The sequence below is a fragment of the Phyllobates terribilis genome, unplaced genomic scaffold (genome assembly GCF_046119375.1).
Source record: "Phyllobates terribilis strain yellow unplaced genomic scaffold, ASM4611937v1 Scaffold_60__1_contigs__length_8166268, whole genome shotgun sequence".
NCBI classification, from domain to species: domain Eukaryota; kingdom Metazoa; phylum Chordata; class Amphibia; order Anura; family Dendrobatidae; genus Phyllobates; species Phyllobates terribilis.
The window spans coordinates 6,269,201-6,286,978 of NW_027362820.1; the positions used below are offsets into that span (position 1 = coordinate 6,269,201).

Consider the following 17,778-nt stretch of genomic DNA (forward strand, 5'->3'; position numbering starts at 1 on the left):
ACTAGCCTTCGCTTTTGCAGGAATCTGTCCCCATTACCTTTAGTCTCCGGGAGAACTCGATCATTTACAGATGGGGCTTCCCCTTATATCTCCTCATTAACCACAGCAATGCCTGGCACTCCATCACAACATACGAAGAGGGTAGAGACCTACTGAGACGAAGGGACCTCAACATCCCAGATCATCCTCAAGAGGAAAATTTGAACCCACGAGGCAGGGAGAATGACTGGCAAACCGTCCCTTCCAGAAAAAAGGAAAAGACGGCTGAGGTGACCTAGGCATGTATTTGGCCTATCTCGGCATCGACAAAATACTCTCCACTGAGATCCTGTTTTCTGCCTCTCAGGTTGAGTAGGTCACATAATTGACCTCTTATTTGTCTTCCTTGTCTTTAAGGTTGTTTTTTCTTTTTTGTTTAGTCTATCTGTGGTTTTAGTTAGTGTAACTGATATTCTTCTTTTTTTGTTAGTGTCTAAGTCTATCTCAGATGGTTCTTAACCCTTTACGACCTTGGATGTATCCATACGTTCAGGTCGGTAGGTACTGTGCGCGCATGATCGCCGCCGGGTGTCAACTAATTCTGACAGCTGACACCCGGCACTCAGTGACAAGAGCAGTGCCCACACCACTCCCAGTACTTTAACCCCTAAATGCTGCGATCAAGAAAAAGTGGATTAAAACGCCATTAAAAAGACGAATGTAAAGAAAAATGGTATCGCTGAAAACATCATCTTGTCTGGCAAAATAAGCCGTGATACAGCTCCCTTAGCCTAAAAATAAAAAAGTTACAGCTCTCAGGATAAAGTGATGCAAAAATAATTATTTTATCTATAAAATAGTTTGTATCATTGGGTAAAAGCGTCAAAGCAAAAAAAAAGATGGTATCATAAATGTGGTATCACTGTAATCGTACCGACCCGAAGAAAAAGCTGCCTTATTAATTTTACCACACTCTGAATGGCTTAAAAAAAACAACTCCTGAATTGCTGTTTTTCGTTCATTCTGCCACCCAAAAATCGGAATAGAAAGTGATCAAAAATGTCATGTGTACGAAAATGGTACCAATAAATACGTCAGTTTGTCCCGCAAAAAACAAGCCCTTACATTACTCTGCTAGCAGAAATATGGAAAAATTATAGTTCTCAAAATATGGCGATAAAAAAACTAGTTTTTACAATAAATAGCGTCTTTTAGTGTGTGACAGTACACTGCTGCTGCTGATTTGTTCATTCTGCCTCCCAAAGATCTCAGTAAGGCTCCGTACACATCTATCCTGCACTCTGTGCTGAGCACGCAGAGTTACACCCAGGGTTTCTGTGTAGATCTCTGAAATACGTGATTCAAACAGAACCCCATGCAGAAGATTCCCTACAATGAGGCAGAAGGAGGCACTGTGGACACCGTTCGGCCTGTGATCCGGCGGTGTCCGTCTTTTTAGGTGTGCATAAAAGCGAAGTCTGCCACAGTTTTGTGCACTTCTGAAAAAAAGGACACCACTGAACTGAGGCCAGACTGAGTTCAGAGTAACTCTGCTGCCTCCTTTTAGTTAATGGGTCCCTCTGGGTTTCATTTGAATCATGTCTCTTGGAGATTTACATGGAAACCCCAATATAAGGGCTCAGCGTAGAGCGCAGGATAAATGTGATCCCAAATGTTATGTAAAATGTTCCCAAAAAATGCTTCAAATCAATCCATAAAAAAGCGAGTCCCTACTCAGGTCCGTCATCTGTCAATGGAAATATAGGAGGCTTCCACGTTATTGGTAGTACAAAGGCTCTGGAAGAGCGCTATGGCTCCTCGCCCCCCCAAAGGAAATTCAGTAAATTCTGCTCTCCCAAATCCAAGTACTCACCTCCCTTCTGAGCCCCAGTGTGCCTAAACCACATTTAGCATCTATACAGTTATATGAATAAGTTTGGGCACCCCTATTAATCTTAAGCTTAATGTTTTATAAAAATTGGTGCTTTTGCAACAGCTATTTCAGTTTGATATATGTAATAACTGTTGGACACAGTAATGTTTCTGCCTTGAAATGAGGTTTATTGTACTAACAGAAAATGTGCAATCTGCATTCAAACAAAATTTGACAGGTGCATAAGTATGGGCACCTCACCAGAAAAGTGACATTAATATTTAGTAGATCCTCCTTTTGCAAAAATAACAGCCTCTAGTCGCTTCCTGCAGCTTTTAATGATTTCCTGGATCCTGGATGAAGGTATTTTTGACCATTCCTCTTTACAAAACAATTCCAGTTCAGTTAAGTTTGATGGTCGCCGAGCATGGACAGCCCTCTTCAAATGATCCCACAGATGTTTAATGATATTCAGGTCCGGGGACTGGGATGGCCATTCCAGAACATTGTAATTGTTCCTCTGCATGAATGCCTGAGTAGATTTGGAGCGGTGTTTTGGATCATTGTCTTGCTGAAAGATCCATCCCCTGCGTAACTTCAACTTTGTCACTGATTCTTGAACATTATTGTCAAGAATCTGCTGATACTGAGTGGAATCCATGCGTCCCTCAACTTTAACAAGATTCCCGGTGCCGGCATTGGCCACACAGCCCCAAAGCATGATGGAACCTCCACCAAATTTTACTGTGGGTAGCAAGTGTTTTTCTTGGAATGCTGTGTCTTTTTGCCGCCATGCATAACACCTTTTTGTATGACCAAACAACTCAATCTTGGTTTCATCAGTCAACAGGACCTTCTTCCAAAAAGAAATTGGCTTCTCCAAATGTGCTTTTGCATACCTCAGCCGACTCTGTTTGTGGCGTGCTTGCAGAAACGGCTTCTTTCGCATCACTCTCCCATACAGCTTCTCCTTGTGCAAAGTGCGTTGTATAGTTGACCGATGCACAGTGAAACCATCTGGAGCAAGTTGATGCTGCAGCTCTCTGGAGGTGGTCTGAGGATTGTCCTTGACTGATCTCACCATTCTTCTTTTCTGCCTTTCTGATGTTTTTCTTGGCCTGCCACTTCTGGCCTTAACAAGAACTATCCCTGTGTTCTTCCATTTCCTTACTATGTTCCTCACAGTGGAAACTGACAGGTTAAATCTCTGAGACAGCTTTTTGTATCCTTCCCCTGAACAACTATGTTGAATAATCTTTGTTTTCAGATCATTTGACAGAACCTATGATGCCACTCTTCAGAGGAGATTCAAACAGGAGAACAACTTGCAAGTGGCCACTTTAAGTAGCTTTTCTCATGATTGCATACACCTGGCTATGAAGTTCAAAGCTCAATGAGGTTACAAAACCAAAAAAAGTGCTTTAGTAAGTCAGTAAAAAGTAGGTAGGAGTATTTAAAACAAGAAAATGATAAGGGTGCCCATACTTATGCACCTGTCAAATTTTGTTTGAATGCAGATTGCACATTTTCTGTTAGTACAATAAACCTCATTTCAAGGCAGAAACATTACTGTGTCCAACAGTTATTACATATATCAAACTGAAATAGCTGTTGCAAAAACACCAATTTTTATAAAACATTAAGCTTAAGATTAATAGGGGTGCCCAAACTTTTTCATATAACTGTATGTTTGTCATTTCTGTAGTGATGACAACCCGCCTAATTTAAGGGTGCATGTCTCCAGAAGCACGAGCTGGGCACAATGTATGGGCGCTACACCATACTGGGGAATACAATGGCAGTTTGCAGTTTTCATTCAGCAACATCCACTGCTGCTTGTTTCTGGAAAACACCCATTGAGTCAAAATCGTCACTACACCTGTAGATAAATTCCCAAAAGGGGTTATCATTTCCAAAATAGGGTAATTTGAGAGGGGATTCTGCTTTTCTAGCAGTAAGGGGCTCTGTATATGGAGTCCGCAAACTATTCTAGGAAAATCTGTGCTCCAGTAGGAAAATAGCGATCCGCCCCTCCCGAGTCTCGGTATGGCTAAGCAGTACTGTACAGCCACATATGGGGTATTTCTACATTCAGCAGAAATTGTGGGACAAATTTTGGTGCCATTTTTGCCATTTCCCCTTGTGAAAATGTAAAATCTGGGGCTAACACTAAATTTTGGTGGTAAAAATGTAATTTTTTTTTTTTCACTGCCCAATGGTATAAATTCTGTGACCCACCTGTGGTGTCAATTTGATCATTGCACCCCTAGAGGAATTCATTAATAAGTTTAGTTTGTAAAATGGGGTCTCTTATGGGGATGGGTCTGCTGTTCTGGCACTTCACCGGCTCTGCCAAAGTGACATGGTACCCTCAAACCAGTACAACAAAATCTGAACTTCAATATGGTGCTTCTTCCCTTCTGACCTTTGCACTGTACCTAAAAGGTACCATATTTTTTGGACTATAAGACACACTTTTTTCCTCCAAAGTTTTGGAGGAAAGTGGGGGGTGTATCTTATAGCTCGGATAATACATTTTGACTGTGGAGGGGGGGACGGCGGCGGAGGAGCGGGGCACAGGCAGTAGCTGTAGCTGGCTGCTGCTGCTCGTTGAACACGTGTGCCTGCTACTAAAGAGAATGAATATTCACTCTTCTCCACCTATGGGAATGGAGTTATGAACAGTTATGATTGATTCAGGCTTTTCTTGAGAAAGGGAATTTTAGCTTTAATCGCTTGGGTTTTTACTCTATTGGCTAATAGCGTTCCAGCCTTAGTATCCTGTGAGTAATAAAGAGACTTAGTTTTTTGTAGTTTTTTTTCGTATTTATATATAATAAGCAATCTCCATATAGTGCCCTCCCAATAGATGGAAAATATAGAGAACTGTGTCATATCTTGCTGAGTGTGGAGGTACTTTGCTCCAGGAAAAAAAAATGACCAGGGAAAGCCACAGAAAGACTGCGGGAGAAGCGGCTCTCAGCTCCAAGATGACACCACGGTTGTCGCTGGAGACAGATTGAGCAGGGGAGACAAGGAGGAGGATAGTGGTGGTCAGGCTGGAGTGATTTGCCTGCACAGAAACACAGGTCTCAGCAGGTGACGGTGACCTTCTTATAGCAGCTACCCCGTAGTTGTCCATAGGCTCTGGAGCAGAGGAGTGGGGTGAAGAGGAGATGGGAGAAGCAGCTGCATTACTGAAGGGGTGAAAAGTCAGCGAAACTGCATGTGGCACAGTACTCACTGCCCCACGGCCTAATCTTCACCAAGATGACATACATGTAAATCCTCTCTGTTTTGAATGTACAGTTTGGTGGTCTTAAAGATGAGATAGCAGATATACGTCGCAAACTGCAGAGAATACAAAACAGCAGGGGCAGTGGAAGGCAGAGTCAGCGCCCCTGAGGATCAGATAGCCGATATGAGCAAGGAAAACAGGCTTGTAGAACAGCAAATATCTGCACTGCTGGCAAAGCAGATGACCCTGAAAATAGATCAAGATGCAATAATATACCACTTATTGATGTGCCTGAAAAAAAATAGAAGGCTCCTCTCCTATTGAATTCTTTGAAAACTGGAGGAAATTAAAAATTGGGCCTGAAACCTTAACCCCCTATAGGCTGTAGAATGAGCTCATAGGGCGCCAACCCGTCCTCTTCCTCCTGGGCTTCCACAAAGACCTGTGCTGGCTAAAACATTACACTATCAGAACAGAGATATTATCCTGCGGCAGGCAAGGGATCACCCAGATCTAATAATTAATGGATCCAAAATCTCAATCTTTCCAGATTACTCTATAGAAGTACAGAAACAAAGAGCCAGATTACTTGATATCAAAAAACATCTGAGAGATCTGCACGTTCTATAGTCAATGATATTCCCTGCCAAATTAAGGGTGGGCTTTATTCAAAAGAAGTCCTTCACTGGGTTGATATGAATGAGAGGCAAATACACCGGGATCAAATTCGGGATGTTACAAGTTGAAGATCCTGTGGTACAAACCCCAATTCTTCAGAAACACGATGATCTGTGAGTATATGGGAAGAAGTGTGTTGCTGCTTGTTGGACAGTTCTTTACAAATGTTGTTTTCTTCAGGTTCTATTATGATTATATCACTGTTTTATGTCTAAGTGGGGTTGAATCATCCTCCAAGGAGACTTAAGTTGTAGGTGGGATTCTCCCATACATTCAACAGTGACTGAGCCTTCGTTTATCTATTTGATTATATATGGCGGGGTCCGTGGCAATAGCGGGAATGTAAGGGGTCTTTCTTCTAGTTTTAAAAGACAGGTGATCTTTCAGTATCTTCAGATGGAAAAACTTGCTTTGATTTTCCTGCAAGAAGCACATCTTACCTCTTCAAAAACTTCACCTACTAAACGAGAAGTGGTTACAGGCGACTATCACTCCACGCGCTCTCCATACTCTCGGGGAGTCAGTATATTAGTACACCCTAGTGCACAATGTGAGGGTCTTATAGTGAAAAATAGATACAGAGGGTCAGTACGGATGTTTGTTCTGTAAGTTATTACTAAGTCTCTATTACTAATCTCTATCTACATACCACCACCATATTCCAGTAGAATCATACACAAAATTCTCTCTATTATTGATGGTTTCTCGCACACCCCCTATATTATAATAGGGGACATTAATAATATACCGGACTCTCTCTGGGATAGAGGGAGACATGAAGCTAAGAGGGTAAAAGGCAATTGTACTCCTTTTGGTCACTTACTTAAGGAGACAGCTGTAATTGATCTTTGGAGAGCCGGTCGTCCTAATGTATACCAACACTCCTGCTTCTCGTCCACATTCTCCTCTTTGTGGAGAATGGATTTGTCTCTTGGAAATGAACGGATGCCGGGTCTTATATCTGACATCAGCTCCTGCCCAGAGCGCTATCCCATCATTCTCCTCTGTGTCTCCCTAAGCTTAATCTCCCAATGCAGTACAGACCCACAGGGAAATTAACCCCTTTTGGTTGCAAGTTATAGACCTTAAGGGGAAAATTGATGGGAAACTAAAGGAGAATCTTGTGATTAATAAAAATACAACTTCTATTTTCTATGTATGGGAAGCCATGAAGGCCGACCTTAGAGGAATACTTATAACAGAAATCTCAGCAGCTGAATCCCGGACTAAGCAGCAGGATCATTTGGTGTTTCAGGAATTGGGAGATAGAGATTGCGATGATTACAGATCCAACGCCGGCTGCTCAAAACAGGCTGAAACCAGCTCAGGACCTGCTGAATCAGGGAACATTGCCGCTGCAGGGAGGAAGAAGATGTTTCCCAGGACGCAATATTGTGAAGAGGGAGATAAAGCAGGTCACTTATAATGTGATCAAGCAATAGCGTAATCAGTTTGTAAAGGTAGAAAACAGAAAAGGTACTTTCCCAGATGAATATAATATAGGTTTATACAAAGGATATAAATTAGAAGATAGCATTTGATTTAATTCATTAAAATATCAGAATTAAAATAGAGACACAAACAAGATATATATATATATATAGATAGATAGATAGATAGATAGATAGATAGATAGATAGATAGATATAGATATAAACCACAGGTGGGCAGGTGTGAATGTCACAGCACAGAGAGGTATTACATATACATTAACAAATCTCAAGCAACGCCTCTGAACACAATGGGTAGATATACCGATCCAAACAACATGTCCCACATGCCCTCATATACGTGAGAAAAAAGGAAAGGTCTCCCCCCAATTCTAGTAGTTAATTCTCAGGCATCAGATCCTTTTCAGATCCACATGAATGGGAGCAAAGACAAATGTCTAACTATCATCCTGTTAAGGAACCAGGTAAGGGTGTCCTTATTTTCATGAAACTTTTCTTCCCTGTGTGGGATTCACCAGGGAATTAAGCCATTCAGTTATGTAGGTCTTCAAGTCTCCTCCTGTGTAATAGTGACCTGTTCCCCGGTCCCCCTTAAATAATTCAAAAGTACCAAGCAAAACCCTTCATTTCTGAACACCACAACGTCATTTCCTCTTATTGGAACGCATTATTCTGCAACGTGACATCGCGACGCGTCATTTCCGGTGCATCAATGATCGGCATACTGCCGGAACGCATGACTCAAAATAACAGCACGCACACGAGCAAGTCCTTCTATAAAAAAAAGTCCTTCATATTCCAAACCACAGACACATGTGGCTTTATAGATGACCCCTTTACTTCTGCAATTTATGAATGATCTGATGACATATTTTTCTTCCATGTCTTTGTTATAGAAGGACTTGCCTACATTAATGGCCTTACACGCCCCACACCCACATCCTTTATTCTTTCCAAATCTACCAATAACTTGCTTGAGGTAGATAGCAGCAAGGTAAGAACAATAATAAAACATAACTTTTGATTAAAGTGTATAAAAACGACTACAGTAGTATAAAAATAAGAACACCTGTTTCTCATAAATATAGATTTAAATGAACAGAGCGCTATAGTGGTGGACAATATATCTGTAAATGGAGATAGACCTGTACGAAAAACGTCATACAAATGCCTGAAAATGACAGTGGTCACATATAATGCATACGAAGTATAGGAGGAAATGTCAATGTTAAATACTAATTACGGATATTCATTTTATTCTGAATTCTGCACCATACATTGCATAAGATTGAATCAGCCATCGTGCTAGGGTTTCTAGATGACATGCGCTATTTGTGTATTTTTAGTTCAGTGCCATATACAGAAGAACAGGTGCTATGGGGGGGGCCTATAAAAGCCTATGTTAGAGACAGGGGGGTGCTGGCCATTCCACAGGACACTGAACGAGGGTCTGTGTGTGAAACAGCTGCTGATGTAGGTCCAACGGACACATGGTGTCATACTGACACACGTGCTGGACACAGACAGACAATCTACCATTCAGGATCCCAGGGAAAGATGGGTGAATCTCAACTATTAAGCTAATTATGGGCAAATGGACAATCACTCTGTAACCATTTAACTATTATATATAATTACTGCAATCATTCTTTTTAATGGACAATCCAAGAATAAATCTATACATTTTTTTCATAAGAATATAGTCTTTGATTAATCACATCTGATAAGAAGTCCTCGATAGGAAAAACTACAGAAAGAAGTATTTTTTTACAGTCAACAAATCAGGGTGGAAAATAAAATTGGAAATCTCTCACCCAAAATTCAGATCCACTGAGTGAATAGGAAGTTCCTCCTCATCCAAGGCAAACAAAGGACAGAATCCTCTTCAGGTCTGGGAAGGGTAGAGACCGGAGAAATTAGCTCTATTCTGCCATATAGGTCAGTACCGTAACCCTACATGCCCCATGACTCCTGCCCTTACAAGAGCAGTCCACAGCTTTCCTGGAGTGTCCACAACTTTCCCGGAGCATCCACAACTTTCCTGAAGGGAAACGCGGCTCCGCTCGGTACGCCTCGTACACGCGCGGCTCCGCTCACCTCTTACACGCGCGGCTCCGCTCCATACGCCTCGTACACACACGGCTCCTCTCCGTACGCCTCGTACACGCGCGGCTCCTCTCCGTACTCCTCGTACACGCGCGGCTCCGCTCCGTACGCCTCGTACACGCGCGGCTCCGCTCCGTACGCCTCGTACACGCGCGGTTCCTCTCCGTACGCCTCGTACACGCGCGGCTCCGCTTCGTACGCCTCGTACACGCGCGGCTCCGCTCCGTACGCCTCGTACACGCGCGGCTCCTCTCCGTACGCCTCGTAGACGGGCAGCTCCGCTCCGTACGCCTCATACACGGGCGGCTCCGCTCCGTACGCCTCGTACACGCGCGGCTCCGCTCCGTACGCTTCGTACACGCGCGGCTCCACTCCGTATGCTTCGTACACGCGCGGCTCCGCTCCGTACGCCTCGTACACATGCGGCTCCGCTCCGTACGCCTCGTACACACGCGGCTCCGCTCCGTACGCCTCGTACACATGAGGTTCCGCTCCGTACGCCTCGTACACGCGCGGCTCCTCTCCGTACGCCTCGTACACGGGCGGCTCCGCTCCGTACGCCTCGTACACGGGCGGCTCCGCTCCGTACGCCTCGTACACGCGCGGCTCCGCTCCGTACGCTTCGTACACGCGCGGCTCCGCTCCGTACGCCTCGTACACGCGCGGCTCCGCTCCGTACGCCTCGTACACGCGCGGCTCCGCTCCGTACGCCTCGTACACACGCGGCTCCGCTCCGTACGCCTCGTACACACGAGGTTCCGCTCCGTACACCTCGTACACACGCGGCTCCACTCCGTACACCTCGTACACGAGGTTCTGCTCCGTACACCTCGTACACACGAGGCTCCGCTCCGTACGCCTCGTACACGGGCGGCTCCGCTCCGTAAGCCTCGTACACGCGCGGCTCCGCTCCGTACGCCTCGTACACGCGCGGCTCCGCTCCGTACGCCTCGTACACGCGCGGCTCCGCTCCGTACGCCTCATACACGCGCGGCTCCGCTCCGTACGCCTTGTACACATGCGGCTCCGCTCCGTACGCCTCGTACACACGCGGCTCCGCTCCGTACACCTCGTACACACGAGGTCCCGCTCTGTACACACGCGGCTCCGCTCCGTACACCTCGTACACGCGCGGCTCTGCTCCGTACACCTCGTACACACGCGGCTCTGCTCCGTACACCTCGTACACACACGGCTCTGCTCCGTACACCTCGTACACACACGGCTCCGCTCCGTACACCTCGTACACACGCGGCTCCGCTCCGTACACCTCGTACACGCGCGGCTCCGCTCCGTACACCTCGTACACACGCGGCTCCGCTCCGTACACCTCGTACACGCGCGGCTCCGCTCCGTACACCTCGTACACACACGGCTCAACTCAGTACACCTCGTACACAAGCGGTTCCGCTCCGTACGCCTCGTACACGCGCGGCTCCGCTCCGTACGCCTCGTACACGCGCGGCTCCACTCCGTACACCTCGTACACACGCGGCTCCGCTCCGTACACCTCGTACACACTCGGCTCTGCTCCGTACACCTCGTACACACGCGGCTCCGCTCCGTACACCTCGTACACACGCGGCTCCGCTCCGTACACCTCGTACACACTCGGCTCCGCTCCGTACACCTCGTACACACACGGCTCCGCTCCGTACACCTCGTACACACACGGCTCTGCTCCGTACACCTCATACACACGCGGCTCTGCTCCGTACACCTCGTACACACACGGCTCTGCTCCGTACACCTCGTACACACGCGGCTCTGCTCCGTACACCTCGTACACACGCGGCTCTGCTCCGTACACCTCGTACACACTCGGCTCTGCTCCGTACACCTCGTACACACACGGCTCTGCTCCGTACACCTCGTACACACGCGGCTCTGCTCCGTACACCTCGTACACACGCGGCTCTGCTCCGTACACCTTGTACACACGCGGCTCTGCTCCGTACACCTTGTACACACACGGCTCCGCTCCGTACACCTCGTACACACGCGGCTCTGCTCCGTACACCTCGTACACACGCGGCTCTGCTCCGTACACCTCGTACACACGCGGCTCTGCTACATCCACACTGTAAACCCCTCCTGACCCCACACATAAACTTCAGCTCATCCAGCACCATGACAACCAGCACAGCAGAGTCCTGCATCCACTGAGGCCCCTGATCATGTGACCCCTGACTCCTCCCCTCCTGTGACCTCATCACAGCTCCTGTGCGCACAGAGCAGCCATATATGTGGTGGCGGCTCTGCAGGTGGAGGTATGTGGAGACCCCATTACTGGAGCATTAATACTAGATATATATTGCACAGGGGATATCGCAGCCGATTCCCTCTAGAATAATCCTGGAATCGCAGCATTAGATGATTATTTCTCTGCAGTTTCTATAGGACATAATACATTACACTCCCTTTGGTTGGGTCATTATCGGGGCGCCTTTCTTTATAGTGAGTCTATGCGGTGACATCCAGGAGGCTCCACACAATTCAGGAACCCCAATGGGGACATTACGGCTTGTTCACCATCCATGACTGAATCAGTGGACATGTATGTGGTCTCTGGACCGGCCGTCTCTTCTGTATTTGTAGGTTTATGGAGCTGACACTATAGTTTTATAGGATTACGCGTTCACAAAGCGACTGATGATTGTTAAAATTGTGACAAATATCAGGAAAAACTTGGTTAATAACCTCCAGTACTGAGGACGTCATTTTGCAAAAGTCTTCCGGGAAGGAGATTAAGCCGGTAGTGGAATCTGTAGGGAACCTGTCGTTTCTGAGGCATAGTACGTGGGGTGTAAATTCGTCTGCAGTAGAATTTTCCATCAAGTGAACCCACATATTAGTAGTCAGAGAAGCTTCTGAATATGTCTCCATCCTGAAAAGGGTCACCTTGCCATGGTGGGATGTCTGTTATGCTTTTTTGATCAAAAACTGTGTTCACTAAGGACCCTATGTTATTTAAATGCACTTTTGCTTTTTTACTTATTTAGTTACAGCAGGGTTTATGATCACTTTGTTCCTTGTAGGTTTTGCATATGTCTCCATAGATGAGAAGATATTAAACAGGCATTCAGCTCGTCTGCTGGCGTTGCTCCCTTAAGAACAGGTAACGTTTGGCAGAAGTCACCTGTAAAAAGTACAATTTCCCCCATTAAGCGATTGGATCCCTGCAGATCTTTCAAGGTGCGATCGAGGGCCTCAACAGCTTTCTTGTGCGCCATGGTACATTCCTCCCAGACAATTAATTTGCAAATCTGTAATTCTTTAGCTTTCCCTGAGCCTTTAGTGATATTACAGCCAAGAGTTTCCAACAGCACTAGATTCAAGGGCAATCCTAGTACTGAATGAGCCGTGCGCCCTCCATCTTTAAGAGTGGCCGCAATTCCAGATGAAGCATCGGCCAGAGCAATGTTATTGTTTGAGCGAATTTCTGTGAGCAGGAAATTAATTAAGAATATTTTACCGATACCTCCTGGTCCATCAAGGAAAAACAGTCTCCCATTTCCACTTGAAATCGGATCTGTAATTGCCAAATACGCCGATCTTTGGTCATCAACCAAATGAGGCTTATTCAATGTGACAAATTCTTTCAACCTTTCCAAATCATAGCTTTTGTTTTGCAGAATATCACAGCCCATAACATCAAAGGATGGTCGAACTGGTGCTCGTAAACCAAATTCTATTAGAGTTTTACTATTGATACACTTGCACCTTTCTTCTGGCGTCAAGAGGACTTTGGTGAATATGTCGGCAGTGAAATTTAAGCCTAAATCCGGATTAACTCTCCTGTGCACTCTCAGAATATCTTCGCTAAGATATTCTTTGTGTTTTTCCCAAAGAGCTCGGGGATTGAAAGGTGCACAGGTTGTAATTATTATAGCGAACAGGTTTCGAAGTTGAGGTGGAAAGTGAGTGAGGGACATTTTCTGCAATGTCATGTCCCAGTGTTGATAATCTTCGATCAGACCACGCTTTTGGCATGCCTCCCTGTAAGATTGACACAGCTCACCACCAACTGTTTTTAAATCTGTGAAAGACTCTGGCCCGCGGACAGTGTGACGCAGTAAACGTAGGTGGTAACACTCTGCGTTGTTTGGATGAAGTGTATACACGCGTCCAAGAGCATCACTGCAACTTCCGTCCCATCCTTGGACCCTTGCACCTTGTTTCCTTTTGCAAAATACTTTTCTCAACTTATTCCATGTATAATATTTTTGGAACTTCTGAATATAATAAAGTTCTCGCAAATGGATCTGCTTGACACGGGAGAAAGAAAGCTGTTAATGTTGTATTAGGTGGTCGAGCCGCTCTTTCTTTTAAATTATTGGTAGTGAAATAAACTTGTCCATTTTCAAGATGGACTCTGAGATGAACTACAGTCGGATGTTTTTCATAGATGGCAAAATTGAGTAATCACCACATGGATTCGTTACTACTTATATACCTCCCCATTTTTGTTTGTGTAACGGAAACACTGCCATATCACTGCCTTTGTTAGCTGATTTGCAAGTATATTTGACTCCAAAGAATTGCAATATTTCACGTTAATGTGCGCGTCAAACATTTTTCAAAGATACAACCCACTGATTATTTCATTATCTGTGTACTGATTAACCCTTTGAAATCTGATTGTTGCAGTATATCCTCGCTGTTCACGTTTCCTTCTTCTGTAAAGAGTGACTCTTTGATCGCTGTCGCTCTAATTCTTTAAAATCCTTTGGGCAAAAACTGTAGTTTTGCATTCAACAGACAGACACCCATTTTCTCCTTTATACCTTTCCAGCCTAAATTCAGAGGGCCAAATCCCATGAAAGGGGGAAATTTTGAGTTTTAGTGTTTGCAATATTTTTAGTCTGGTGTTAAAGACGGGCCGTGCAAAATTTCACTTAAACCTTGTGAAAAATGTGGTTTTGTATTTAACGGGCTCAACACACAGATTTACTGATTTATATATATATATATATATATATAGACGTAAAGAGGAAAGCAAAATGCCATAAAATAATATATCTCCTCATATGAATTCCCTTATTGTGTCCAGTACTTGTATTATTAAAATATCAGTAAATGATTCCAGAATTAGCTTTATGGAAGATGAGTCTATGAGAAGAGTCTTCAGCTGCAGACTCCGAGGAAGAAACTGCTTGTTGTCTGTGGCCTAAAATATAAAGGTTTTATTACTAGATGTAAAGAAGAAAACTAAATACTGTAAAATAATGTCTCCTCATGGGTTTCCCCTTATTATCTCCAGTAATTGTATTATTACACAGGATTTTTATGATGTTACATCGGCTCATCATCTTCTCATTCAGGTCCGCACAATGTCAGATCCTCTCAGTGAAGATCTTCTATAGAAGAGAATTTTCCTTATGGACCCATCAAAGATGGATATGGACAGAGACAAGATGGTGGAGAGGATATTACACCTCACCCTAGAGATCCTCTTCCGTCTTACTGGAGAGGTGAGAGATTCTGATGACGTCACATTACATCATTCTTATCTATGGGAATAACAGATGGACAGAACTGGAGAGGTGAGGACTCTGGAAATGTCTGGAGTGAGATTTATTAATGTGTCTCTCCATAACCAGGATTACACAGTAGTGAAGAAGACCTCTAGTGAGCGCTGTCAGGACCCTGTGTCTGAGGGATGGGGAAGACCCCTGAGCCAAATCACAGGGCCTACACCTCACCCCCTGATGCATGATGACATGAATGACCAGAAGATCCTAGAACTCACCTACAAGATGATTGAGCTGCTGACTGGAGAGGTGACACTGCTGGGAATGCTGGGACATTATACAGTGACGCTATGAAGGGATCGGGGGGGTGACGGTATCATTGTATGTGTCAGGTTCCTATAAGGTGTCAGGATGTCGCCGTCTATTTCTCCATGGAGGAGTGGGAATATTTAGAAGGACACAAAGATCTGTATAAGGACGTCATGATGGAGGTTCCCCAGCCCCTCACATCACCAGGTAATGGACAGGACTAAATACACATGGCCTATATTATCTGTATGTAAAGAATGAATTCAGTCCCTGTATGTGGTTCCTCCAGATCTATCCAGTAAGAGGACAACACCAGAGAGATGTCCCCGTTCTCTTCTTCCACAGGACTGTAAACAGGAAGATCCCAATGTTCCTCAGGATCATCAGGTAGATGGAGAGAAGGTGTCATGAGATCTCCCCTATGATGTGTAGACGGCTGTGAAGGTCTTGTGCTCAGTCTTGTTTTATCCACCATTATTATATGCTTTCTACTTGTGTAATGAGAACGGTGAAGATGGCCGGATTAGGGCTGATCATAGATGTGACTTCTCCATCTGTCTGTGACTTTTACAATACTGGTTTCAGGGTGAAGATGTGACCCATATTAATACTACAGAGACATATGTGAGGGGTGATGAGTGGTGTAAAGAGGAGATTCCTACATATGACCACCCAGGTGAGTAGTGACCACTAAATGCAGAGAAGTCATGGATTCTTCTCAGTCACCGGCTGTGGCTGCTTTATCGGTGGTGTAGTCCGGCCGTATCACAATCGTGTGACCACCATTTTGCTACCAACCCATAACATTCTCATCCACCAAAAAATTGTTCAAATGACTTTGGGTATTGAAAGCCCTTTTTTATAGAATTTACAATCTGGAGGATCCACCTACCCCCTGGGATTAGAAGATGCTGACCCTTACCTCCTTACCTGCCCAGATCTGTAAACTAAAAAGCCAAATTACAGCGTATGTAGAATGTGTTGACAAGTTAAAAAATCACTTGAAGAAAAATATTATGATGGGCCTGTAAGAGAAAGCGGAGGGTAATGATGCTGTTGGCTTCCTAGAACCCTGATTTCTTATTGGATGAATCTACCTTCTCTCCCATCTGTGCTGCTGAATGTGCTCATATGGTCCCTACAAGACCAGGTCCAGTCTTTCTGACCAAACTTTGCTTTTATGATCGACAACATTAAATGTGCAGTGAGGCCAACTGTGAATTTCTGTACAATAACAACAGAGTTTCCCTTTATCCTGACTTTTCAATTTCTTTTAAAACCAACTAACTTCAAACAGGATTGTGATAAACTATACAGAAAACATTACACCTGTGCCATGATAGATCTCTAAGCTGTGCGTGGCTGATGGCTGTAATATACATTTATTCACGCCTGCAGGAGATGTGTTGGCTCGAGCCCTGGTTTCATGGATTCACTCCACATCATAAATTCCATTATGTTTTCAATCCTAAGGAATTCAGATTACTGCACAATCTCTCCTGAAATGGGGGTGCTAATAGTTTCTCTACTCTTCTGATCAGGACTCATAGTAGCTCCAATGGTCCACCATAAATGAGTGCGACTCCGGTTTAGTGTTGGATTTCTCCCCTCATACATACTTTGTTGTTGGGGATGTAACATTTTTTATTCTATCTCTTTTTTTACAACTTCATTCTGTATGATAGTTTGATTGTGGTGGGATCGGCCTGCCTCACTTATGTGAATATATAACTCCTTGGTGGTCTTTAAAATAATGCCTTTTCCAAATCCCAGAGGTCCAAATTTAAGACACCTCAGCTCTGCACTATTATAAAAAGTTCTCTTCTTGAAACTCATCTGACAGAAAATATTGTTCCTTACGATAGTTTAGATTCCCAAGAGCCACCGAGCCCCATACTCTAATTACCCCAGAGAGGTTTCACCACTAGTTACTCACTACTTACTGATGAAGTGCTGAGTTTGATCATTTCAGTAGATGTGTTATGGTCTATACACACAGTTTTGACTACAGTAGTTAGTGCCCAAAATACTCTGATTTAATCCCTTCCTGCAGCCAGTTTTGTGTTCCTATCTGGGCCCATTTTTCAAATCTGACGTGTGTCACTTTATATGGTGATATCCTTTGTGAATAATTCCAAACTTAATAGGAAACAAATGGACCTTACAAATTATTTTCCAACTTCTCTTGAATCCGGCAATACTCTGTATGCAATTGTACACTACTGTCTGGGCACATGGCAGGTTAAGAAGGGAAGGAGCGACATTTAGCTATTTGAATGCAGATCTTGCTGGAATAGTTTGCAGACAATGGTCACCTGGCAGCTCAAATGATGGCTACCACAAACAGGCTTGGTGCTATCTACTCCATTTTCGAGATGCCAGGGATTACTTTATCACCCTTTAACCCCACTACATGGATCTGTTCTTACACCGAGACCTCTAGGCTTGGGCCACGGTGTTAAAACGAAAAGTTGACAGAGTCCTATGATCTGAAATGTATAGTCAGTTCAAGAAACCCCCCAGAAAAGTAGTAATGTAATAAAAGTATCTAGAGGTTCTTAATGATTATTAAAGTCAGATAGAAGAGGCCAGAGGACTCTTATCAGAAAAAAACTGTGGGATCAGTTTAATTATACATATAACAAATTTTTATTGAGAATATATATTCAT

The 17,778-nt window shown here is 44.4% G+C and overlaps 1 protein-coding gene across 3 annotated transcripts in view; it reads left to right on the plus strand.

Annotated features, from left to right (window-relative positions):
* LOC141192334 (uncharacterized) overlaps window positions 1-17,778 on the plus strand; it is a 732,001-nt gene that overhangs the window by 510,933 nt on the left and 203,290 nt on the right. Inside the window, exons 1-7 of one of the 3 annotated variants that reach the window (XM_073661843.1) lie at window positions 11,534-11,595; window positions 12,364-12,443; window positions 14,650-14,799; window positions 14,929-15,108; window positions 15,192-15,315; window positions 15,398-15,495; window positions 15,694-15,784. In XM_073661843.1, the coding sequence (XP_073517944.1) occupies window positions 14,707-14,799; window positions 14,929-15,108; window positions 15,192-15,315; window positions 15,398-15,495; window positions 15,694-15,784 (586 nt within the window). In that variant the 5' untranslated portion in view covers window positions 11,534-11,595; window positions 12,364-12,443; window positions 14,650-14,706. Of the gene's footprint in view, window positions 1-11,506; window positions 11,596-12,363; window positions 12,444-14,649; window positions 14,800-14,928; window positions 15,109-15,191; window positions 15,316-15,397; window positions 15,496-15,693; window positions 15,785-17,778 lie in introns of those variants that run through there. The other 2 variants (XM_073661842.1, XM_073661844.1) reach the window with 2 other exon arrangements.